General features: G+C 31.5%; 1 protein-coding gene across 3 annotated transcripts in view; it reads left to right on the top strand.

The window, feature by feature from the left end:
- Positions 1–26,570, top strand: part of LOC118186671 (uncharacterized) — a 72,554-nt gene that overhangs the window by 30,228 nt on the left and 15,756 nt on the right. For all 3 annotated transcript variants that reach the window (XM_035356794.2, XM_085816550.1, XM_035356793.2), the window contains exons 2-8: positions 2,833–3,201; positions 3,383–3,507; positions 11,042–11,121; positions 15,494–15,624; positions 18,880–19,125; positions 20,988–21,069; positions 25,708–25,842. In XM_035356794.2, the coding sequence (XP_035212685.1) occupies positions 2,857–3,201; positions 3,383–3,507; positions 11,042–11,121; positions 15,494–15,624; positions 18,880–19,125; positions 20,988–21,069; positions 25,708–25,842 (1,144 nt within the window). In that variant the 5' untranslated portion in view covers positions 2,833–2,856. The remainder of the gene's footprint in view (positions 1–2,832; positions 3,202–3,382; positions 3,508–11,041; positions 11,122–15,493; positions 15,625–18,879; positions 19,126–20,987; positions 21,070–25,707; positions 25,843–26,570) is intronic.

Below are 26,570 nucleotides of genomic sequence, written 5' to 3'. Positions count from 1 at the left end.
CTGTGAGTACCAAAACAATTAGAAGGGAGCTTCATAAACAGGGAATTGCTGGCCGTGCTGCAATTGAGAAGCCACTCATCAGTGATGCTAATGCCCGTAACAGGAAAAGGTGGTGTTTAAGTCATAAAGCCTGGACTATAGAGCAGTGGAAGCGAGTAATATGGTGTGACGAGTCTTCTTTCACATTGTTTCCCACTTCTGGCTGAGTTTACGTCTGGAGAACGCCATCTCAAGCCTATAATACAGACTGCTTGTTGCCAAGAGTGAAACATGGCAGGGGTTCTGTTATGGTTTGGGCAGCCATATCGTGGTTCTCTGCTAGCCGCATGATAACTGTGTCAGGGCACATGACTGCCAAGACTTATGTGAACATTTTGGCCGATCAAGTTCATCCCATGGTACAAACTTTGTTCCCCGATGGTGATGGTTCTTCCAAGACGACAAAGCCCCTGTTCACACAGCTCACATTGGCCAGGACTGGTTTTCTGAGCACGAGGATGAATTGTCCCATCTCCCCTGGCCACCACAGTCACCAGACCTGAATATTATCGAACCTTTGTGGTCTACATTGAAACGGAAAGTGCGTTCTCGTTATCCACCGCCAACATCGTTATCTGAACTTCTCACCGTTTTGCAGGAAGAATGGTATAATATTCCCTTGGCAAACATACAGGAACTGTATTTATCCATTCCAAGAAGACTGCAAGCTGTTTTGGATGCCAACGGGTTTCCTACACCATATTAAGCAAAGAAACATGCTTTTTTAAAGGTGTTTCCATATTTTTGTCCAACCCCTGTGTATATATATATATATATATACACACACACACCAGGTGGCCATAATTAAACTGACAGTGCTCACAGTGTTCTGTAGCACGATCTATTTGCGAGAATGACGCCACATTTTGTAGGAAGATTAAACAAGACGGGGGATGAAAGATTGCGTGAAAAAACAAATTAGTTCCAAAAGTCACCGCTAGGGGAATATTTGGCGCTGTGTAATAGAAAATAGAGTGTTAACAAATTCAAATCAATACGAAAATTACCTTTTATTTTGCATTCAGATGAGGTTCAATGTGGCTGCCATTGTTGTGGACCACATATTGCATTCTGTGCACAGTATGCACAACAGCAGAAAGTAACACGTCTGCAGGAATCTCCCTACAGTCCATGAAATGTTATCCTTCAACGTAGCCAAGTCCTGGACCACTCCTTGATAGACCTTGGACTTAAGGTAACCCCATAGCCAGAAGTCCCATGGAGTAAGATCAGGCAAACGAGGTGGCCATGCTGTTGGAAAGTAGCGTCTAATGACTCTTTCTTTTGTGAATTTCTGTCGTAGCATCTGTTGCACCCGTACAGCAACGTGTGGAGGGGCACCATCTTGCATGAAAATGATTTCCCCCAAGCATTGTCTTTGCTGAAGTGCCGGAATGACAAAGCTGTTCAACATGTGGTGATATTTATCTCCAGTAATAGAACAGGTTTTTGGTCCTGTGTTCTCATAGAAGAATGGACCTACGATAAATTCCGCTGTGAACCCACACCAAACAGTTACCTTTGGTGAATGTAAGGGAATTGCTGTGACTGCATGTGGTGATTTGTCATCTCAAATTTGGCAGTTCTGGGTATTCACAGTTCCATTCAGGTAAAAGAGGGCCTCGTCTACCCATAAGATTTTCCACGGCCAAGCATCATCCACCTCCATTCTGGCAAGAAAGGTGAGAGCAAAAGTCAATCGCTTATCATGGTCGGGGTACAGTAACTCCTGTACACGGCTGATGTTGTACGGATAATGTTGATAATCTTTCGTAAGATTTTCCATAGCGTACTGTTCCATACTGCATATCCATATTCCGAGCGCTAGGGGTGGCAGCAATATTGTCTGGTCCTCTGTCGACAATCGCCGTGGCAACTGCTTCGATTGTATCCTGTGGTACAGGTTTCCATCCTCTGCTTGACTGAACCTTCAGAAAACCTGTTTTCTCAAATGTTGCAACCATTGCTTTAGCCCATTAACTGACACAGGACTGTTACCTTTACTTTACTTTTTTTTTTTTTTTTTTTTTTTGTGTGTGTGTGCGTTCTAAAAGCACGAAGAGCGGCTGACGCGTTGCACTGGTTGAGGTAAAAATTTGACCAGTAACGCACGCTCGACTAAAGAAGGAGACATTGCACATAAACTTTCAATCCGATTGATTCGAAACGTAACACATTGCCTTTTAAAACCCAGGCAGCTGGCACTGTGCGAATAGATGTAACGTGAAATTTGAATAAAGAACTTCTTTTGCTCAGCGTACATGATATTGCTGATCACGAGACTTTATCGGTGTTTATGTAGATTTTACGCTTTTTTAAAAGTGTTACCATATTGCACTTGAACTAAATCAGAAAATGTGCAATGAAATAAAGAGTTTGGCACATAATGTCCTGTTAACCAAAGAGTACCTTTTTTGTGTGGATTTTATAAATATTGAATATGTCAAATTTCAAATTTTTTTATTTATGAAGACCCTTCCTTCAAATTGAAAATTTAGTAAAGATATATTTACGGGTATCCCTTGGCAAAAATTGACTATTTTTGGCTGTACATGGATACCGAATTTGTGCAATTCTTTGATTTGACATCATAATAGTGTTTCCATAACATTCAACTACTCAGGCTACCATAAATGAAATAGCAACTTCGCGATAATACAAGGAGTACCCTTCTCTCTACTCTAAGCAAAAATTTTTATTATTTACTTAAATGATAATTTTTGAACAGTTATTAATTCATCTATGGTATGACCTAATTGAAAAATTATTATTTTATCTCTTTCTCTTATTCAGATTATTGAAGTTGTACAAGTGGAAATGGAACTGAGTTCTGATATAAAAAGAGTAAAGTACGAATGTGATCATTTTGAGTGTATTTCACCTAACTCATCATTTAAGGAAAATTACCCTCCAGATAGTGACTTTCTTTCACCTTCTACAAATTCAAATATTTCTCAAGTGCTGGACCAAAAAGTAGGAAGTAATAATGTGATTATCTGCACAAAAGCTACCCCCAAAAAGTGCAATCAAAAGGATTTTGGAAAATCTACTCCTCAGAAATACAATCAAAATATGGAGGAACCTGTTACACCAAATACAAACTTTAAATTATTAACATCAGTTGCAGCATCACAAGATTATGCAAACTGTGGAACTCCAAAAGTAAGTATTAGTCTGAGGAACGTTATCTATTATAATTTGTTTGAATCTTCATTTTCATTGCAGTAAGTATTATCGTATTCAAGTTTATATTGTAATTTCATGTAAATTCTTTTATGTAATAAAATTCAATAATTTTAATGTATCTGTTGTTCTTGACCAAATATGGTTTTTCTTTATATAGTCAAAAAAGGAAGATCACTACAATGAAAAAATTGATGTTCCTGTATCCTGTGATACGAATACAAAAACCTGTATCCTTATCCGAACAAATCGAAAAGAGAAATCCTTAGCACTTATTTGCTCAAAGTATGAAAAGTATTTAGAATTCTTTTTCATTATTTTGATAAATTTTAATTGATTATTTTATAAACAGCTCTGTAATATATATATCTAGCATGGGATCATTGATGTCTCTTTAAATGAGTCCAGATAAGTAGGGAAAAATTAGCACTTTATAAGGAAAATAAACGCATACAGCACAATAGCACACACAGCACAATAATAACTGGAAATAACTCAAGAAGATGAATACTTAGCAGCTACTCCTTGCATATGAAATAAATCATAAAATTACTCAGATCACTTTCAGGGTAAACCCTAACTCATAATTCAGCTAATATCTGAATCTTGCGGCTGATTTGCAACTAAACTCCTTGCTTTTCAACCCATATTTATACCTTGCAGCATAGGCTCTATAAATGTTTGGAAGAATGCTATATGATTTCACGAATCTTCCAGAAAGCACACAAGTTGTCACCAATGTCCCTTAGGACCAAAATTGCCTAAATCTCGCCTTCTAATTGAGCTATTTTTACAGTTCCAAAGATGTTACACTCCATTAAAAGATCTAAAATTCTACGCAACAAATAAACACTTCAGTACAAATCATGGAGCCACAAAATAGATTAAACATAAAATTACCATGCTAAAAAACAAAAAAGTAAAATAATACAATACAAAAAAGCAAAAATATAATCAAAATGGATTAAGATATTTATATTATATGCATATTGGGGATCATTGACTTATGACCACATAAGTTCCAACTTACCAATAATTACCAATAAGTCAATTCAGTTGTATCTTGATCTAACTTAAAAATAAAGAAAATAAACACAATCAATAGCACACACAGCACAATAATAACTAGAAATAACTCAAGAAGATGAATACTTAGCAGCTACTTCTTACATATGAAATAAATCATAAAATTACTCATCACTTTCAGGGTAAATCCTAACTCATAATTCAGCTAATGGCTGAATCTTGCAGCTAATTTGCAACTAAACTCCTTGCTTTTCAACTCATATTTTTACCTTGCAGCATGGGCTCTATAAACGTTTGGAAGAATGTTATATAGTTTCAAAAATATGATTTCATGAATCTTCCAGAAAGCACACAAGTTGTCACCAATGCCTTTTAGGAACGGAATTGCCTAAATCTCTCCTTCTAATTGAGCTATTTTTACAGTTCCAAAGATGTTACACTCTAAAATTCTATGCAACAAATAAACACTTAAATACGAATCATGGGGCCACAAAATAGATTAAACATAAAATTACTATTCTAAAAACAAATAAATAAAATAATACAATACAAAAAAGCAGAAATATAATCAAAATGGATTAAAATATTTATATTATATGCATACTAGGGATCATTGACTTATGACCACATAAGTTCCAAATGACCAGTTATAAGTCAATTCAGTTGTATCTTGATCTAATTTAAAAATAAAGGAAAATTAATTAAATTGCTGCATTAATATAAGGTTTATTTACAGCAGAAAATTGGGTATTGGTGCATTATTTGCCCAATCATGACAAGAAACACTGGCAAAGTGTTATGTAACAGAAGTAAGCAGCCCAGAATTTTATGAAAATGCATTTTATCTCACAATCCACTAAATACAAGCAGTTTTGGAATTTTGAAGGTTATGTTTATGGTTTCTGCTTTGATTAGCATGTGGGTTTTATTTACTTGTAATGAAACATAATGTAACTGTGGAGTTTGCCTATTAACAAAAAAGAAAGTGTTACATTTTTTCAGAAGTATGGGATTTTCCCTAGTAGTAGTAGAGTGCAGAAATGTACATCCCATGAAACAGTATTTCAAAAACAAATGAATTTTCCAAGTTATCTCTGGGAATTTATTTGGAAAAAATGTCTGAAAGGAAAACAGGCTTTTTTGAAGAGATTTTAAAGCAGATAGCTGAACGGTACCTATTGGCTAGAAAAATATAAATACTGTCCAGATTGATTTTCATTATTATTGCTAAAGTAATAAAATGCATATAAAACAATGCATTTGGCTAGCTTTTACTGATCGTTGATGTTACATTATTGTAGAAATGGAACAGATGTGCCAGATGTACTGGCTTGGTGAAAGTTTTTGGGGAGAAAACTGTGTTTTTCCAGAAATGCTTGGCTTAAAGTGCAAAATGTAAACAAAATTGAGAAGGCAGAGCTTAGTGATGTCATAGATGGGTGGAATTAAGGTTATGATATTACAAGGTATCCTTAAATTTTATATTATGTGTAATTTAGCATTTTCTACTGAAAATAACAATAATCATTTGCTTACAGACCTATATATCCATATGAAACATTCTTTTTTCTTAAATTTAATTTTGATTCAGACTTCTCACATCTTAAATCCGATCCCACAAAAAGTCCACATGTAAATATTCTGCACAAAATCAACATTAATAACACAAACAGCATATCTATCTATAAAATTGAGACTTGATATCATCCAAAATATGTAGTTGATATCTCTAAACAACAACCTTCACCAATATTCCAGCCATAATAAATAAGGCAATAAACAAACAATTAAAATGACACAAATACATCCAGATAACATCCGCATGCGATCCAACAAACAAAATCCACGTGAAAGGTGCAATTAAATAAAAAATTACTCGTGTAACGGAACAGAAATGCCTAAATTAATTAAATGGATTGCATATGAAATAAAATCTCACCAAGATCTTATGGTTACCACGCAAGGCAAAATATCACCAGATTTGGCAGACAATGTGTCTGGCAAATCAGTGCCATAGAAATCTTGCAGCCTAACAGTTTACAAACTGATCTTAAGTTATTGTGATATAGTTTTCTCCAATTTAGTGAAATTCTTTTCCCCTCTCCCTCAAATTAAAACAGGTCATGTGTACATGGAAAGAATCTAACACACTTTTAAATTACCATCCTATTTTCTTACTACAACCAACAACCAAAGAATTCATAAATTCTGTAGGTTGATTGACTTTCTTTATAATACCATCTTTTTCCATTGTTGCCAATTCCTTTGTTAATGGATTTAATAAGCTAAGTGGAATTATCCTACAGGGCTCTATTTTAGCAGCAGCTCCTGGTTTTAATTTAATGTGACAGGTATATCAAGTTAAATTCCCAATTCCTTTAAATAAATCTTGATATCCTTTATTATCCTAGATTTTTTCTCTAAAGGTGGAATTTTATTCCTTTTGATCACTTCAATTTTATTTTCTTCAGTTTTCAGCTGAAGTTCAGCTAATTCACAAGCAAGCTTTACATATTTTAATACATTTCAAGCGCTTCTTCACCAATAATATGCAATAAAATAGCTACTTTAATTTCAGGTGATATAGTAATACCACTAGACGCTAACAGGTAAATCTGGAATTTTTGTTTCCATTTCTTCCAATTTTCGCTTAAATTACCTTCGAAATTTAGGTTATTTGGTGGCTTTAATCCAACCATATTTAATTTAAAACTTTAAATAGTTTATGTATTTTTAGCCACTTCAAATAAAAATAAACATTGCACTTACCAGTGATGGAAGTTTCAATTTCACTGTAAACAACTTCCCATCATATTTCAAAGTTTAGAATATCTTTAGGGTTATTCAAACCTACTGCTGGCTGCACCATGTATCGTTTTTATATGTTACATAAGTGCTTAATAATGATTAGAAGATCTGCACAAACATCATTTAATCTACATTGCTACTACAGTGCTCTATATCACAGTTATGGTTAATAATAATAATAAATACAGTTACATGTACAACACAATCTATTTTCCAGAGCATTGGATAAAAATAAACAAACAAAATTTTGTTATGTGTGCAAAGATGACCGTTCTGGGGGAGGGTTAGGTTACTTATATTGTGGCAAAGCACACAAAGACAATCTTTCTAAGGACAGAGATACTTCCGCGGAGGATTTTCTAAGGGAAACTGGCTAGTATTCATATTATAGTGGGTAAAACTGTAGAAAAGCATATCCAACCAGCCTATTTGCTAAGATTTAAACCAGGATTAAACTAGTAATGTTAATGATCTCACCGCTCAGCCGCTGGTGGACACTAAATGCAGAAAAATAGTCTTGTATTCCAAATGAGATCATCTTACATGATTATTCAGTGAAGTTCAACTATTAACTATGAAATCAGATAAGATATTAGAAGAATATTAACTATGAAATAAGCTTTAATTAAATATAACCTATATTTACAATAAGTAGCTAAAATACATTATTTTTTTTTACAAGATGCACCTGTCCAAACTAGTTTCTAGAATTTCAGCTAGTCATTTGCCATTGAACTCTTGTAAATATCTCAAAATTTGGATCCATGGATTTTAACTTAGTAGAAAATTAATTTAGCATTGTAAAGCATTTAGATAAACCCTTATGATAAATTTTTTCCTGGTCAATTTTTTTTTCTTCTTGTTTAATTCCTTTTTGTTTTAATTCAGCCAACTTTTCATTGGTTTTTCATTAGACTCTTGGTTTAGAAACAGTTCAATATCTTCAACTTCACATTCCAAGGAAAAATCTTTAGAGAAAGTAATAATGTTTTTATAGATTGTTCTCATTGTTGAAACCTTTGAATTTATTTATAAAACACTTGATATACTTTTATGAGATTTCATATAATTATTATTATTACTACTATTACTATTAATATAGCAATGGCCCTTCTCTTTTTCATAAATGCTTTTTCAGAAATGTTGCCCATCTCTCTTTAAAGCTCATGGTGTATTGTAAGTGTTCTGCACAGGAAGAGATGTGTAGTGTTCCCCGACTTACAAAAAGTTGAGAAACAAGGCTCTAGATATCAGGTGTTTGAAAATGACATAGAGCAGCAGTTCTCAACCTTTTGACTAATATATACCATCTAAATAAAAATTCAAAACCTATAGTACCACCACCATAGCAAACAAGGAAGGGAAAGATGACTTTGTAAAGGACTATCTAAGGGTTTTGTCTCATATTAACACGTAACACATGGGGAAAACCAAGAAAACACCCATGCAGCCTGCCCGTCTGTGAGAGACTTTCATTTAATTTGTGAGGTTTTTATCTATTTATTTTTAACCTTTTGAAGACGGGATGGTCATTATAGTGGCCATAGATTCTTCTCTTTGAAAAGACAGGGTTGTCTACTTTAGTGGCCATGTCTTTTTTCCCTATCTTCCAGGCTGAAAAGTGGGTGAAATGTCAGATTTGACGTGGGGTTTTAACCACTTATCTCTTTCAAAGGTCTTCCTTTTGTGACATAGATGCACCCCTTTGAGAATCCATTAAACTACACACAAGATTCTTCGTTGCAAATAGGAGGTGATTTCTTAAAGGGGGGAAGCATTCGGTTCAAGATTCCCCATCCTTTGGGAACTTTTACTGCTACCAAAGCCCCGGCCTCAAAAGGTTAATTTTAAGTTGAACTACTTTTCTATTACACTCTTTTCACGCACACTTTTCATGCCAGAATGTAAATGAGATAGCGAGCATTTATTCAGATAGCGGGACAAAGAAGTGCTATTTAAACGAGGGTTTCAGAAGTTAATTTTAGAGCGTGTTCTGCCCGTTTCAGATTACATTGTACCATGACTTATTAACGATTTGATTCTGTGGCATTGAGTGCTTCTAGCCATTTTGGCTTGTCTCACGACTTTTTAACAAACCAGAGCCTTTCTTGCACGCTTAAATTATCCTGTGAATTGTTAGGCTAATCTATTACATTTGAATTAGTTCAGCATTATATATAAGTTAAATAAAGGTGTTGGTGAAGTTGAGTGAAGAACAATGACCGAACTTGGTAAACCCAAGTTGGGTCATTGTTATTTCTTTGTGTTCAAATAAAATGGTCTTATACACATTTCTTCTGACTTTGTGTTCCTGTATTCACAAGACCAGAAGATAATACTTGTAGGGTCTTTTTAAAGTCTATAGTGTATGCTACCTAAGAAAACTAGACAAGTACAGTTTTGTAAGCAACCTATTTAAAATTTAAAACATAAATTTTCTGATAGGTGCTATCAGTCAATTGCTGCAAATAATGCATCATAAACATTATCAAGCCAATGTGATGCCTTATAGCATTTTTTCCCATTGATGTAAGTCTGAAACTAGTAAACATGTGACAACATTTAGCGATGAAAAACTGAGAACCAGCTAGAGAAACATAAACTAGTGCATACTCTTAACTTTGTGTTTCTCATCAAGGCAGAAATGTCAGAATTTCTACTTATTGCCAAAGTGACTTATCAGAGAAGTACCATGAATCTTCTCATGCAACTAGTTTGAGAACATCATAAAATGTTAATGTTCAATGCTAATTTTTAAGGTCTAAGAAATAATGATTATGTTCATGTATGCATGTATATGTATGTGTGTATATTCACACACTCGCACATATATTCATATACATACATACAATTTCTGAATCTGGTCTCAATAACAGAAGAGTACCAAATAAACATCAAGAACAAAATCATCTAGAAATGTGGGGGAATCTTGGAGAAGCTTCACTGTGATTTCCTATTATAAAAAATTATTACATTTTTTGCTTATTATCAGCCAGCCTTAAAAGCAACACATTTTTTGAAACTTTTAACTATGTTTTGAGTTCATTATTCCATATAAACTATTCTGTATGATATATGTCGTATGTAAAACATATCTGTATGAATGCAGATATGTAAAACATATCTGTATGAATGCAGATATGTAAAACATATCTGTATCATATATGTCATGTTGATAATCTATGGAAATATGTATAAATTAGCACTATAAAAATAAATTAGAGACAAAATAGTGTAATATGGACAAAATTATCTTATTATGGGAAAATTCTCTAAATATAAGGAACAGAGTTTGTGAAAATCAGATATAATGATTATATGTTCTTTAACATCTGAGAAACTATAAATGAATATGTATGATTTTTATCTTCAGAAGCTGAAACATATGCAGAACCTTTATTCATTGTTTTTCGACAAGATAAGATAGATGAAAAGATACAGTGACTGTGAAAAACTATTGTTAAATAAAATATTATTAAATAAATAACATAACATGACTGCATGTGTTTTTCCTACTTTTCATTTACTGTATCCATAGGTAGTTAAAGTGATAATTTATTTTTTTAATGGAAATTATGAAGTTTATGCAGAATGTATTCAAAAACTGCATTGCTTTAAAAAGTGATCCATTCTAATTTTTTAAAATCATTTCCAAGTTGGAGGACTGCACTTTTAAAAAAATATTTTAAAGATGATAAAATTTTAGGTACTGTTCTGTTATCAGGGAACCGGATCCAGAAATGGATGGATGGATGTGCGTGTTCATGTATGTAAGCACAAATGTATGTGTGTGTATACATATACACATGTATGCACATGCATTCATACATTTCGTAATCCAGTCCCGATTAAAGAACGGTATGGAACTTTAAATAACAACTCCTTTAAATTTGAAATTCTTGTTTGTTTTGATTAAAATGAATGATTTTTTATTTAGTTCAAATATGCTTAAAATTATTTTATGTTCATAAATTTCTGCTTTCAGGTTTTTAGATATGTATCCACTTTATCCATCTCCTGAGGATAAAATAGTAGTTTCATTAGATGATGTTTCTACTAAATTAGGTACTTTCTTTCAATTCAGTAATTACATATTAAAATTATAGAATTTTTACTCACTTAAAAAAAGTTTCAGCTTATAATTTCAGCAAATTGATTACTATACAAACAGTATATTTCTGTTCATTGTTTTATGTATATTTGTACAAATTGATTATATATAGTTTTATATATGTATGAATATATTTTCTTCTAGAAGTTTATTTGGCATTAGTAATTCACCCAGATATCGAATCAGAAATGTGGCTTCGTAGATTATTCTTTTGAACGCTCCTTGAAAAAATCTTAAGAATTATAAACATGTTTTTGTCTTAATCATGTAATAAATATCTCTAATTATTTTTCATTCACATTCAAGATTAATGTGCATTAAAATTTATCATTCTAATACAATCATTTAAAAAAAAATTTGCTTAGACTGTCGGCAAATTAAAACCCATGGGCTAAATCTGGCCTGTGGGCTGATATTATTTTTTACATGAAAAATTAATCAAATTATGTGCTATTATGCAGCAGCCAATGGTGGATGTGAAACTTGTGAATAATGACCACAAGTAATGCTATTATCTTTTGTTCGTCATTGTTTTTAAAAGCACTCCCAGCAAGAGAATGTCTGTGCACTATGTGCTGCATGAGCATGTTTATAATTTTGCAATAGTGGTGTGTGCAATATTGTCTGTGCTGCAGTATTTTATTCATTCATACCATTACTATTTCACTTTCAAAATTAAATAAGAAGAGAAAAGTAGACCTCGAATGTCGTGCTTTTGAATTCTCGTGCGTGAAGTAGAATAGAGTGCCAATTATTTTGTCATAGAATTAAATGACAAAATTTTATGTGTAACATGCAGTAACATAAAGAGTGCAATATCTGTTATGATAACCAAACTAAGCTTGCAACATAATATTCAGACCTCTCAGAAAATGACGACAATTGAAATTTGAAAGTTTAATACAGAATGTGTCATCGCAATGCAATTAATTCACAAAAACAGAAACTGATAATGAAGAAGTAAGTCAAGTTAAGCTATTAATAGCTCATTTATTAGCCACAAAAGGAAAACCATTTACTGATGATGAATTAGTTAAATCACGTTTGCTTGTGGTAGTCGAAGAAATGTGTCCAGAAAAAATAGGTATCTTTTGATCTGTCAGTCTTTCAGTGATAACAACTATTAGGAGACTTGAGGACATCAGGAACCACATCAAGAGTTACAGGGCGATCCTAGCGGGAGGCAAGTTGGTGCACAGAACATGATCAGCCAAATTTAAGGGCAGCAAAATGATTATCAAACATATTATATTTCTGTAAAAAAGGGCGGATAGTTTTAATTTGCTTGTGGGTGGCTGATGGTCTGGGATTGGTACTAAAGATTTAATTAAAAGAAGACAAAAAATTACAAATGGTTTTCGTTGGTTCTTGATGAGTACACATATATTATTGATACTGTCCAACTGCTGGTTTTTATTTGAGGTGTCAATGTTGAATTTGATGTGATTAAAGAATTAGCTTCTGTGAATAGTCTGCATGGAACAGCTACAGGTGAAGATAGCTTCTAGCAAATCCAGTTTCGTGAATTTTTATTAGAGATCAAAGCTGAATATTCTAGCTTCCCTTATCATACAGCTGTTTGCTGGCTCAGCAATGGAAAAGTTTTGTTGAGATTCTTCAAACTGAGGGAAGTCATAGATATTTTTATTAATGAGAAATATTGCCAACAATTTTTATCATTGAATTGTGAATGGCTATGGAAATTGGCATTTGCTGCAGATGTCCTGGGATATCTCAACAAATTCAATTTAAAATTACAGGGAAAAACAGTTCTCATATATGAAATATATTCTATCATAAAATTTGCATTGTTTGAAATGCAGATAATATTAAGCAAATTTGACTATTTTCCATGCAGCAAAAAATTTCAAATATTAGCAAAATTCCCATTCCCAAAAGTATTTGCACTGGATATATTTTCTGAACTTGTACTGCACTTTAGCAGCATTCTGTGGATCTTGATTGCAAATGCAAAGTATATTTCCATGTTTCAAAATTCATTTGACTGTATCACTGAGGAGCTTCCATCAGATAGCTTCAGTTGGAAGTGACCGATTTGCAGAATGATATGTTAAAAATGATGTTTAGAGTTGTTGTAGGTATATCTAAGTCAATTTTATAAATATATTTTCTGAATATAAATATGTGCATTTAAAATCATATGCACAGGGATGGATATTATATTCCATATTTCGGAGTGCTTACCAATGCAAAAAGACATTCTGAAAATGAAGTATGTAAAATCGTATTTGAGATCATTGTTAACAGATGACCATTTGCAATCATTATTAACAGATGACCTTTTTATCTCCAGCGCATGGAACTATGTATCGGAAATTTTAAAGATATGCTCATTTTAAAATTATTTTTCGACATTGCTGTTGAACTGAATTTTATGGTTTAAGTGGAAAGAACATGATATTTAATAAATAAAGGTAACACACAAAATATTAAACCTTTTTACATAATCTGAACCCTTTCAGATTTTTTGCATTTTTATTTCTACTAAATCTTTAAAGTCACTTATAAAATTAATAGAAATATTTATATTATTATTTTAAATTGCAAAAATCAAATAGTTTAACATAAAAGAAATTTCTTCTTAATGCCTTACGGCCTTTTGAAAATCATAATGCTTAAATGACTTTCTCGACACCTTCTGCAGATATGTCTGCAGTCATCTACTCTTTTTTTATTCGCTATATACCATAAACACTTTTGTAACAGCAGAGGTTATCACCGTCTGTTTCATCAGTATTTGGTCAGCATAAAAAAATTACTATTCAAAATACTTTGTGAAAATATGTTGTACTTAGATTTAAAAAAAAAAAAAAAAAAAAAAGTTTTTTTGATTAGTGCCTTTCATTACCATTATGGTACATAAAAACAGTTTGTATTAAAATATATTATTCAGTTACTGGCTAGAAAATAGTTCTGAAAATAAAACATCTTCAGAATTATTTTTCTTTGTTGAATTTGCAACATGCAGAAAAGAAGAAAAAAATCTTGCAGCGTCTTTTATTTACAATATTTCTGGTATATTGTTTGAAGTTTTCAAAAATATTAAATACATATGTGACACACTATTTTCAAATTAGCAAGTAAATTATATTGCATATAACATGAAGTTAGACAGAATAAAAGATGATGAAATGGCGAAAGTAATTACCACACAGGGACAAAATTTTTGATTATTTGTCAAAAGGGAATATATTTCTGTGTTTGGCATCTTTTATTCACTGTCAGTATCACTAGAGTAGCCACCTGCAGTATAGGTATTGCTATTGCTGGCATTGATAGCTGTCGTTCTGCAAGCTGTCTAGAGCATTAAATATTCCACCCTTCAAAAATCCTTTAACGATTGCTTCAGGCTTGACACTTCCCCAGGTTGGTAAAATCCATTCACACACTTGTTGCATACTCAGATGTTTGTTTTTTTTCCTGTTGGTATAAGGCCATGATTTGGTGTATACTTTCTAGAAAGTCACCAGCATGAACTTTTAAAGGAACAATTAACAATAACATCAAAGGTCTGGGCATGAAAGTTAGGTCTTCGGGAACCATAGCTATATTGTACATCAGTTTTTAACTCATTTAATTTTCCTTTCATTTGAGGAGTCACATGACATTGGATGCACTGCTGTTTTGCCAGATGTTTGTACGTTTCTATTTCTAATCATTTATGTGTATAAGCCCCCTTCCCGATTTTCATATGCTTTTTTTGCGGAAAAAAGTATGGCCTATACACGAGAGAATACGGTATTTGCATTAGGATTTTATTATAAAAAGTTCAGTAACCTGAATCAATCATTATAGATTTAACACCTATAAGAACACATGTTCTAATAATTCAAAGTTAGACATTAGGCCATTTTTGACCGTGTATGCATTTTAAATGAATTTTTTTCCTATTTTACTATTTAAAAAACATCATAAGGCAATAAAAATTTTAAATTAGCAAGCAAACATTAAACATGACTTATAGTAAATGTATTACAATTTTGAAATTTTTACAAAAGCAGAAAATTTGTTGTTATCAAACATTTACATATTATATACTTGTGTAATGTTAAGTTCACAAACTCCCTCAGTTCCTTTGTTCAACCAGTGTGTCAAAATCGGAACATAAAAGTGCCCATCAGTCAAAATTGACCGATGGGCACTATAGCGATGTGTACTTATAGCTGTTAAGTCAATTTGAAGTTCTTTTCAAATAGTGGTGTCATGCAACAGAAAAACCTCCTAAAAATGCCCAGATTTTGTATTTCAAGGTTAGAAGTCGTGTATATTTATTATCATAATCTCATCAGCTTTCTCATTTTTCAGGTGTTGAAAGAAGACGACTTTATGACATTGTTAATGTATTTGAAAGTATCGGAATTCTGACTCGAAATGCTAAAAATCAGTATTTGTGGTTTGGTAAAAACAATCTTCTGAAGTCATTGCATATACTGAAGGTTTGTAAATTTTTTGTTTAGTAAGAAAAGTTAGTTCAATTTTAATTTTGAAAAGTGGAAATTATTCAACTTGTTTACATTTAAAGTAAAATTGATTCTAACATCTTTTTTATCATAAATATTATTGAAATTGCTTTTTTATTGTAAATTAATTTAAAGCAGTAATTGCCATTATGTTTTAATTATTTATATCCGAAAAAAAAAGAGAGAGAGAGAAATTTTACATTCTGAAAAATATCTAAAATAAATAGTTGCATTTCTTTCCACTGTAATTTTTCATTTCATACATTATTCATATAATTAAGAGTTAGAAGTGAGTTTTATATTCCTTTATATAAATCAAATTGATACTCATATCTTCATTTGATAAAATATTAAGATTTTATCTGCATTATGTGTCTATAAAATTATTTGGGTTGGTAACGTTTTGCGGATATGCAACGATAAAGATGACAATTTAATGTGTGGAAATTGTCTTGGACAGTAAATTCCCGCACCCATTAGAAATTCTTGCCAAAATTAGCCCTTGAAATTAAACCTTCCTTTTAGAATACAATGGTATGACATCAGATGTTCATGAGGGTGACATTAAAATTTTCGGAATGAGAAATTGTTAAAAATGTTACATCTTCTACACTTTGGGAACTATTGTCTTAGTCAATGTAGTAATAGTCTTAGTAAAAAGCATTACTACCATATGTAAATATATATAATATATGTGTGTGTGCACACTAAGACATTAAGTGTACAGGCATATTACTTTAATTCATGTATACATTAAGACCAAATGAGAAATACATTTTTACACTAAGAACACATATATACAGTGAAAATCTTTGAGAACAGATATATTCCAGGTAATTTAAATTTTCTCTAAAAGTACCGTAATTTCGGGTAGATAAGCCGTGGCTTATACGTGTTTAAAAGTTGAAAATTTAGGTCGGTGGTATATCTGAGGTAATTTTATTTTTCCTCTGTCCTGAAAACTTTGCTAGTTCAGATCACAAGCGAAACGGTAAGAATTCGCTGCAACATTCTAACCTCAGATTGCGCTAAGTGCAATATGTTCAAACTCTCCCAACTAACGTAGGTGACGCTCTCTATAAAGACACTGTAATGATGCATGTACTTTCTGCTAAACTCCGTGGTTTTGCCAGTGTTTTTCTATGACCTTTTTGTTTTAATGGAAACAGCTACGTTTACTTTCCAAGTGCTGTGTTCATTCTTACACATTTTTACTGCTTTCTAGCTGGCTTTTTGCTAGCCTTTTCATTCACGGTTTAAAAATATTATTACAGATCCTTCTCGAAGAAAAAGTTATACAGCTGCTTTTAAGGTTTTGGCAGTGAAGAAAGCGATCCAAATTGAAAATCACGCTGCAGATAAAGAATTTCAAGTTGACGAGTGATGCATTCGGCGGTTGAAGTGCAAACAAGAATTAGGGAAAATGCCTAAGAAAATGTGTGCTACAAAAATGTGTATTAAAAATTTTGTTGGAGGACCTAATCAGTGTTTCAGGTTCGTGAAGTGAAAGAAATTATCTGTCAGGACCAAAACAACAGTTAGACAAAAGCTTCCCGTGGACTGGCTTGGAGAAAAAAAAAAGATAGCTTTTGTTAAGTACACATATAAGAAAATTTAAAAATAAATTTGAAAAGAGAGCAAATAATTAATGTGGACAAAGTTCCCGTTACTTTTGACTGTCCTCAGAGCAGAAATGTTCATTCAGTGGGTGAAAAAAAACTATTTCAGTGTTAACAACCGGGAATGAAAAGTCTTCTTTTACATGTGTTTTGGGTTGTTGCGCCAATGAAGAAAAGTTAACCCATTTGATAATTTTCAAAAGAAAAACAATTCTGAAAGGAAACTTCCCTAAAGAAGTATTATTTATGCCAACGAAAAAGGACGGATGTGTGAAGAAGTGATGTTTGGCTGAGCGAAAATTGTCATAAAAGGAAAGGTGCTTTTTTTCCAATCCCAGAGGACTCATCATTCTGGATTCAATGTGATCCCATTTAACGGGTACGGTAAGATCTGAAGCAAAAAAAGCCGATGTCTCAGTGATACCAGGTGGGTTTACAAAAATTTTACAGCTACTGGATCTCACTATAAGTGGAATTTTCAAGCATAAACTATGAAAGCAGTGGGAGGAATGGATGCAAAGCGGACTCTGTTCCTTCATAAATTCCAGACGAATGAGAAAAGCTTCGTATGAGGAGGCTGCCTTATGGGTCTGTAATGCATGGCAATCAGTCTGAGCTGATACAATTAGCTTTCATTAAATCGAAAATCATCGGAAAAGAAAATTAGAGTTAAGATAGTGACGTTGCAAGAAGTGATTTAGAATAGAACGATGAAATTGACCTTAATGGTCGTTTGTTAAATTTACTTAATTCTGACATCAATGAGTCAGATTTTGAAGGTTTTGTATAAATAAATGTAGTTTAATTTAATTACATATTTCTGTTTACTTATCTAATTTATGTATTCCTTTTCATAATATGGTAATTTATGGTGATAAACGAAGTCTACCGAACCCGTAAGAATAATATCCAATAGAAATCATCAGAGTTTGTTTTCGGCAAGTTCAAGTGTTTCTTCCTTATTTATTTATATATTACTGATTATATTTATATTGTAAAAGTTAGAAAATGCTATCTATGATGATTACATTAATGTGGCAGGGAATTACTGAATATTAAGAGCCATATTTCGGAATGCTTTGCTGCGGCGTATACGGCAGTGCGGCTTATCCGATGAACTTTCATTTTCAAGTCAATTATCATGTGTGCAGCGTATACGCCAGGGCGGCTTATCTACTTGAAATTACGGTAGTCGTCTTAGGAAGAATATGCCAAATACTGAAGTTTATTCATTTTCTGATAAATATCGGCTTAAGTACAAGAGTGTTCTTTGTGCATATATGTGAATATTTTGTTTTGGACCTGCTTTAAGAGATATTATGCTTTCAAAATTTTGTTTTTCCAGGAACTGCTTTTTTTTTTTTTTTTTTTTAAAGCATATTCCATATTAAATGTATCACTTTTCTTTTCTTTCTTTTTATTTATTTTAGGTCAGTATCTATCAACTTTATAATACACTTTTTATGTAAATTCATCATAAGTATTTAATTTAGTGCTTCTGAATACTTTTTATTGTTAATTAAAAAAACACCTCCACTAATGATGGTGAAATTTTGTGTGAAAATGCAATTCCATTTGGCATTAAGAAATTAAATTTTCATTTCTTTTGCAGGCTAAAGCTCTGAAGGAAAAAATTTTAGATAAATTACAATTTGTGCTAAATATGGAGTGCGGCCCATGCTGTAAACAAACGCGTATATTAGATGATGTTCAAAATTTCAACAGAAATTTAGAAAGTGGAAATGCATCTTCACTTGAAGATGACAATGCTCAATCTTCACATGTGCCAGAACTTCGAAAAGAAAAATCTTTGGGTATCATGAGCCAAAAATTTTTGATGTTGTTTCTGGTTTCGCCCGTAAGTGAATATATGAAGGACTAAATATTATGTTTTAGTATATAATATTTTATAACATGCCTTACCATTTTCTGCTTTTAGCAAAAATTTGAAACTGTGATAAATGCATAAAAAGATTTTATTGCTTGTAAACTATTTATTTACTTTTTTCCCCCCAAGAATAAATTTCTCTCCAATGTATAAAAAGAAATTAGAAAACGGAACTTTTGTTGCCATTCAACCAGACGAAAGGGAAATTTCATGTATTGCTGCGAACTTTGTAATTACAACATTCTATTAATTAAAATCAAAAGAATAATATTTGTTATTAATTTATCTTTTGCCATATTTTTCAGTTTGAATTTTTAATATGGGATTTGTAATATGTTTCATGAAAGTAAAGAAACTTGCATATTTCTGGAAAATCATGAAATTTTAAGTACATTATACAATGCTTGCAACTTATTAAAATCACTCATATTCCAAAGGTATTTTTAATATCAGCTTTAAACTTATTTAGTAAGAAATATTGAAAGCTGAAAATCTAATTTGCAATACTCAAATCTGTCTAATGAAATACTAACAATTAATCTAATTATAATTTTTAAAAAGTAATGCTAAAATTAAACTATTTATGCAGTTTTAAAATTTATTGTCTAATTATTTTTATTTTATTTAGAATTATGTTTAGGATGAACTTTATACAAGAACTGATCTATCTATGTTTGTTTTGTATTCATCAACAGATTTTCAACTATATTCTCAGCTGTTAAATGCTTTTTTAGTCGCCATCTATTAGTTCTAGAGTTTGCAGTGCTTTTTAGGATTCAACTGAAGTTGGCATGTTGTCACTTTCTTTCATATCACTTTCAGTTCAGTTCAGCAGCTCTTTTGATAGTTTCTGTAAAAAGAATTATCATAATCAGTTCCCCTCCCCCCTCACATGTTGACTCAATATTACTGTCAGTTGCAGAGTGTTCAAAAAAGGAATCCTCATGTAGGCAATGTTTTGAATACTACCGTCAGTGGTATTCAAAACATTGCCTATAACTTGCACTTCCTCTGAAACTTCTTTAAAATAAAAAGCAACTTTTCGAAAGCAATTTTTAGCTGTACTTTAACTGCTTTCTATGCCTTGACTATAATATGCATAATCTCTAGCAAACATATCAACTTAGTTATCCCTTTCAAAGTTTTTGCATTTTTCCAAGAATCAGTTTATCGTTTTTGCAATGACATTTAAAACTTTCATAATACCCTGGTCTTTCAAAATACTCTGAAGGATAGAAGTAGTACTTGCTGGAAAAAACGCTAATTTTAATTATTTTTCAGAATGAGATCAGATGTATGTGCACCAAAATTAATTATTTTTTGATTATTTTTTTATCCAGTGTCCCACATTTCAAAGGGCAATGAATAAACATATTTGTCATCCATGAGTTCTTGTTATGGTAAGCTAGAAACAAAATGTTTGTTGCTTTTGCCATTACCAATGATAATTTTTCTTTCGTGCTTTGATTCGCATTTCCAATCTTTGCATGCGATATTCTGATATTTTAAATGTCTTAAGAGAACAGAAGAAAAAATAGGCATATTGCTGTTATTTACTTTTAGACAAAGGTTTTTCCAGTGCTATGAAAATACTCTCTTTGTTATCAGCTTGAAACTTAAATTTTCATTTTCAAAGTAAAGGGGAGAGGAGAATTATCAAATTTTTATCTTAGTATAAGGTGACAGTCTAAATGATTTCTGTTCATTTAAATAATCATTACAATTTGATCATATTTGAATCACAATGTTTAATAGATACTTCATTTTAATTTTCTTGTTTGAATTCTGAATATGATATATTTTTTAAAATCATCATTTTATTTTCATTTTAGTCTAAAGTTATAAGCCTTGGTGTTGCTGCAAAAGTTCTGAATGGGTTTAATCAAAGAACTGTGAAAGGAGCTCAAGTCAAAAGTAATACATTTCTCAAAATTAAATTAATTGTTATGTTGAGGTAAAATTTTACCATTTCACAGTCCTTTTTTGAATTTCCTCTCTCTCATTTTTATTATCATTAAAAGCTTAAGAGAATTATTAATCAAGTAGACAGATCAAGTAGAATATTGTGTTTATTTTGTAATACAATACATAATTTTATCTTACTTGCATTGTAAAATGGTCTTGTGTATGATAATGTTAAAAACAGCTTTGTTGTTTGTAGCCATTATTCTTAATATAGTCATGCATTAAATCATTGATAACATGGCCAAATCGGTAGTACTATATTACTGATAGTAAATCTAGTATTTACTTTTAAATTAATTTTTGCTCCATTTCTCTTTTTCTTTTTCATGTCCTCCTAGAAAAGTGTATTGTTGTAACCAACTGCGTTTAAAATTGTTTTTATTTTATACTCAGTTTGTACAGTAAAACTCTGCTAATCCAGAAATACCTCACTTATTTTTGGATCTAGACAAAATTTTTATTTTGATAAAATTCAGGACAGCAGTTTTTTCTTATATAAATATTCATATTAGTTTTTATAATAAAAACATGCTACAAATATGATGTATTTTAATTTTAAAAATGTCTCCTCCCTTTTTAAGTAATATTAAATATGGTGAATCTTTGCAAATTTTTTACTTTAAATATATATCAATAGTTTTTGGTTATATATTCCATTGTCTTTTAAAATTAGTGTGAATTTATATTGTTAACATGACTAAAGAATACTTTTATCTACAACTTTTCAGACACTGAGTTATAACTTAGATGTATCTTTTGGCTTATTTCTTTACATTATATCCTACAAACAGATTTATTTATATGAGCTGTGAATAGGGATAGATTCCTAAAAATATCTCTTGAAGAGATTTTTCTTTCTCAAAAAACATGGTAGAAAGATTCTTAAAAACAGAAAAATTTTCTTTCATAAATCCAGAATTTCATGTCAGGAATGATTTGTTTAGTTACTTATTTGAAAACAATAAATATTTAATGGACAATTATAAAGTGAAAAATAAAGTACTGGAAACCATGACATATAATTCACATAATTTTTAATCCTAAGATGTGCAGGTATCAGAATTCTGTATTGATTTCTCTTTGTGCTCAGTTCATAGTTAAACATTTCAGAAATTAATAAAATTGTGTATTATATTTAAAACTATATATTTCATGCCCCAGTTTTTGTTTGAATTTTAATGTCTTCTTTCAAGGTAAATCCTTATATCTTTTAAAGACTTCTCAGAGAAAAAATATAATTAGCACGTTTAGATTTTGTTTAATAATAGAATCAGGCAATTTAGAATAATAATTTATCATAAGCTAAAAACTTTACGAAATGCATGAGAACCCTGGACCATGAATGTGACTCATTATGATTAAATCGATTCACAAACAGATTTTTTTAACAAAAACAGTCTTAGGCAATGAACTGTGTCTTGAACAGCAAATGTGCAGGCTAAAAAATAATATTCAAAAGTTGTTTGATGTAACATCTAACACAAAATTAACAGTCTTTTAGAACAGCATTTTAATACTCTCCGTTGCTTAACACGTTGATTGCCGCATCATCCATATTCGAGTGTTGGCAAAAATTCTGATTAGGCCGCATAATCAATATTCGAGTTGACACTTATTTGAGTACTTACGAGGTAAAATAGGTATATGAAAAAAAATAAGATTGTTGAATGGTGAAAAAAGGAACGAAAATTGTTGCCGACAGCTAAATTTATTCCATTCACTAAACTTGTGCTTTCTTTGGTATCAGTTTTTCTTTATCCTAAACAACCAATTCTTATGAAACATGATTAAGTAGTATCCACATCACATTTATTATCACTGTGTATATCAGAATATGGTGATGTTATTCTATCTTTCTAAAAATCTCTGCTGTTCCTCATAGCTACTATTCAAATTTTTGTAACTTCTAACAGGTTTCTTCTTCACTGCTATGCAATTTACTTACTTTATTTTTCCGTTTTTCTTTTAGATATTGCAAAAAACTAGGGCTATAATTCTAACACATACACACGCCCCAAAAAAAGTTAACTATTTGTCACTGCAGAAAAAATATTTGGAAAAGAAATAATTTTTGAATCTCGCATGCTTTATTAAATACTTCACTCAGGAAAGATTTTCAACTGAATGAATATTCTGAAATGTTTTGTTCTGGATGTTCTAAACTCTTACTATCAGAAACAATAGGTGCATGGTATAGCAGCACACTTGGTCTGACAGTGATCTTCTTAAAAACTGATTTGGCAGTCAACTTGTTAACTCTTACCGACATACCTTGGTAGCAATTTATTTGCATGGTCATGAATTCAAGCTGGAGGCTAATACGGCCAGATTTTGTTCTCAAGAAGAGAATGTTGAGATTTTTGACACAAAAGATTTCTTTGTTGCTATGATACTATGTCTTTAGGCAAAACTGTGAGCTTGAAGTTAAACCATGAAAATGTGGAGGAGTTACTAGATGATCTCCTCAGTACAGAAAAACTAGAACAACTTCAAAAGCAGTTAAAAAAGAATTGGGCATGAAATACCTTCAGAGGAGAGATAGTTAGATTTTTTATCTGCAAAAGTTGCACAAAATGGGGGTAAAGTGCAATGTTTCCTGGCACGGTGTCATCGTGATAAGACATAGCATAGCATAAGAATTTTCAATAATAATGCTATACATCACTTTAGAAAGAATTTTTTAAATGCAGACAAAACAACACCACATAATAGAAATTTTTAATGAGGCAGAAGCCCCTGAATTTTCAGGTAGAGTCGGATAGAGCTATGAGACAAAGAAGATGCCCCAGAAAGACAATTTTCTTAAGTTTTAAACCCAAGTGTCACAATTGCGTTTATCTTGTCATCAGACTTTTTTCTCTCTTGGTACATATTAGCTTATGACTTTAAATATTTTATTTTCTTACTTTCTTTAATAATGTTAATATCAGCTCGATTTTACATCGGGTAAATTATGAAATTTTATGAATTTGGAATAATTTTTTAATTTTATGAAAATGGAGGCTAAAATAAGTAATTATACAAATTTAGCTAATAAATGTTGTGTAAGTACAAATCTTGATGTGTAGATTAAAAAAGACATGTCACTCAAAGGGTACATAGAAGAGAGCTCTATGCAAGGGAACCCTGATTTGTGTCCCACTAACTTGGGCTGTGAAATGCATCCACTGGCAGTGGTGCAAGCATTAATGGAGTACCACAAACTGTAGCTGAGTAAATCCAGACATTAAAATCTGGATGATACAAAGCACGTGCACTCAGCTTGATAATACATATAAAAGGCACATGTTGGAGATGAACATATGAAACAAAGATGTTGAAGTCATGGTATGGGCATGGCATCATTTTGAATGCCACACTGACCTGCACATTTTTATAATTGCAGCTAAGAATAATAAAATATTCAGGTATGAGTTTCTTGATCCTTATGTCAAGTTGTTTAGGTATGCAGTTATTAATAACTTCTCCCTAATGAACTATAATGTTCATCCCCAACATGCTGCACAAGTGACTGTTAACATTGAGGGGAAAGGAATCTAGCAGATGGAATGGCCCACATGTTTTATGGACTTAAAACTAATATAAGCATGTATGGGATACGCTAGGATCCCAGTGTTCATCATCAGTGCTAGTGAATAGTGCCACTTGAAGCCCCTGCCTAGCATTCTCCAGGAGCTTCTAGGCACTATTCATTGTGGGTATACTTTTTTACTGCAGATACTCCTGGACAATCTAATAAACAGCATGGTAAGCAACTGTAACTGCAGCATTTCAGTCAGTGAGCCCACTCACCTTAATGATTTATTTTCTATATATCTCTAATAAAAAATTCTAACACTGGCTTTTCACTATTCATTTTATGACATTTCCTATGTTTTTATTCATTTCTTTTGAAGGGAAAAAAAAAAAAAAAAAAGTAATTCTATATATTTTAAGTTATGTGAGACATGACAAAATAAAGTTCTTATATGAATTTTATGTTCTTAGCTGCAAAATCATTCCACTTTTATAATTGTTCCTTTTATTTTTCGTACTGGCATACATGAATTTTTATGAAGGAAATAATTTCAGTTTATAAACATTTCAGGTGATGAACAGCCATTGGGAACAAATTGTGGTCATGAACCAAGGTTTCACTGCAATAAATATCTTTAAATGCATATTCTTTGTTCAGTCTAAAAATATTTATTTGTATTAATTTATTGCTACAAATTAATACTTATTCAATTGTTTGACAATGGCGAGAAATTTTCTGAGTATATTGCATTTTTATTCATAAATATTGATTAAAATTCTTGATGTATCACAGGCTTATTAAGCAAAAACAGATTGCTGTGTACATGGCATGAACATCAGCACAAAAAATTACGTAAGGAATTCTCAAAAGTGATAAGTGTTTTATTTCTAATAAATTCGTGAATTTTTGTTAGGATGTGTGGATAATGAGAATGTACTCGTTTTTCTTTTAAGATTTAAATGTTAATATGCGTTATTAGATAAAGAATTGCTTTTTATAAATTTATTAACAAATTTTATCTTCCAGTTTTATGATCAAAAATACTGATGAAGACCTGTTTTATATTTCAGCTCAAGTTCGTCGTTTGTATGACATAGCCAATGTTTTCTCAAGTATCGGCCTTATACAAAAAGAGATGACATTAGTTCAGCTAGGACGAAAACCTGCATTTAAATACATTGGGCCTGATTTGCAAGATTTAGAAGGTAGCTTAACCAAAAATTTTGTTTTTATCTAAAATTTATTCAAATTCTTATAAAAGATTATGTTCAGTAATCTATGTAACGATTATGTATGTAGATTATGTTTAATGAGGTAATGTTGAACATTATAGAACAATCTCAGCACAATTTAAACATAGAAAATTTGTTTTATTTTAAGCTTTCTTGGATTTATCATTATTTCTACTTAATGGAAAATGGCAGGTATAGAATTTGCAATTTTTTAAAGAAGCTATTTTAATTTTAACAAGCTTTTGAATCATACATGTGGAATTTGTAGAGACCTTAGTTATTATGTGTTATGGCAGTCGCTATAAAATCAAATCATGAAGAAAAAAATTGTTCAATGTGGGGGGGGGGGGAATCCACCAAGCAGAAAATCCACAGAAACAATGTATATATTACAGCAAAATGCTAAATGTAACAAAATTACAAACTGTATTTATTTCTTGCATGTAATTTTTTGCAGCTGTTGTTATTATGGTTTCAGAACGGTTTCATTTTCTTTGCAATGGCACCACATAAATTCTGCTAGGTACAAGTCAAGATAATTGCCAAGTTATACACCGAATTCTTTGATGAAAAATGCATTTTACCTCATAAAAGAATGTGCTAAATTTATCACATAATGCTCCTATACATCACTGATATATAGTATAATATTGGAAACGCAACGTTAAAAGTTGGGGGGGGGAGAGACATTCCTGTTGGAA

This window comes from Stegodyphus dumicola, chromosome 5 (genome assembly GCF_044657685.1).
Source record: "Stegodyphus dumicola isolate Sdum_Otavi_A_Nest chromosome 5, ASM4465768v1".
Classification (NCBI taxonomy): Eukaryota; Metazoa; Arthropoda; class Arachnida; order Araneae; family Eresidae; genus Stegodyphus; species Stegodyphus dumicola.
The sequence above is the reverse complement of the archived record's forward strand: the minus strand, read 5'-3'. Positions and strand labels throughout refer to the sequence as shown.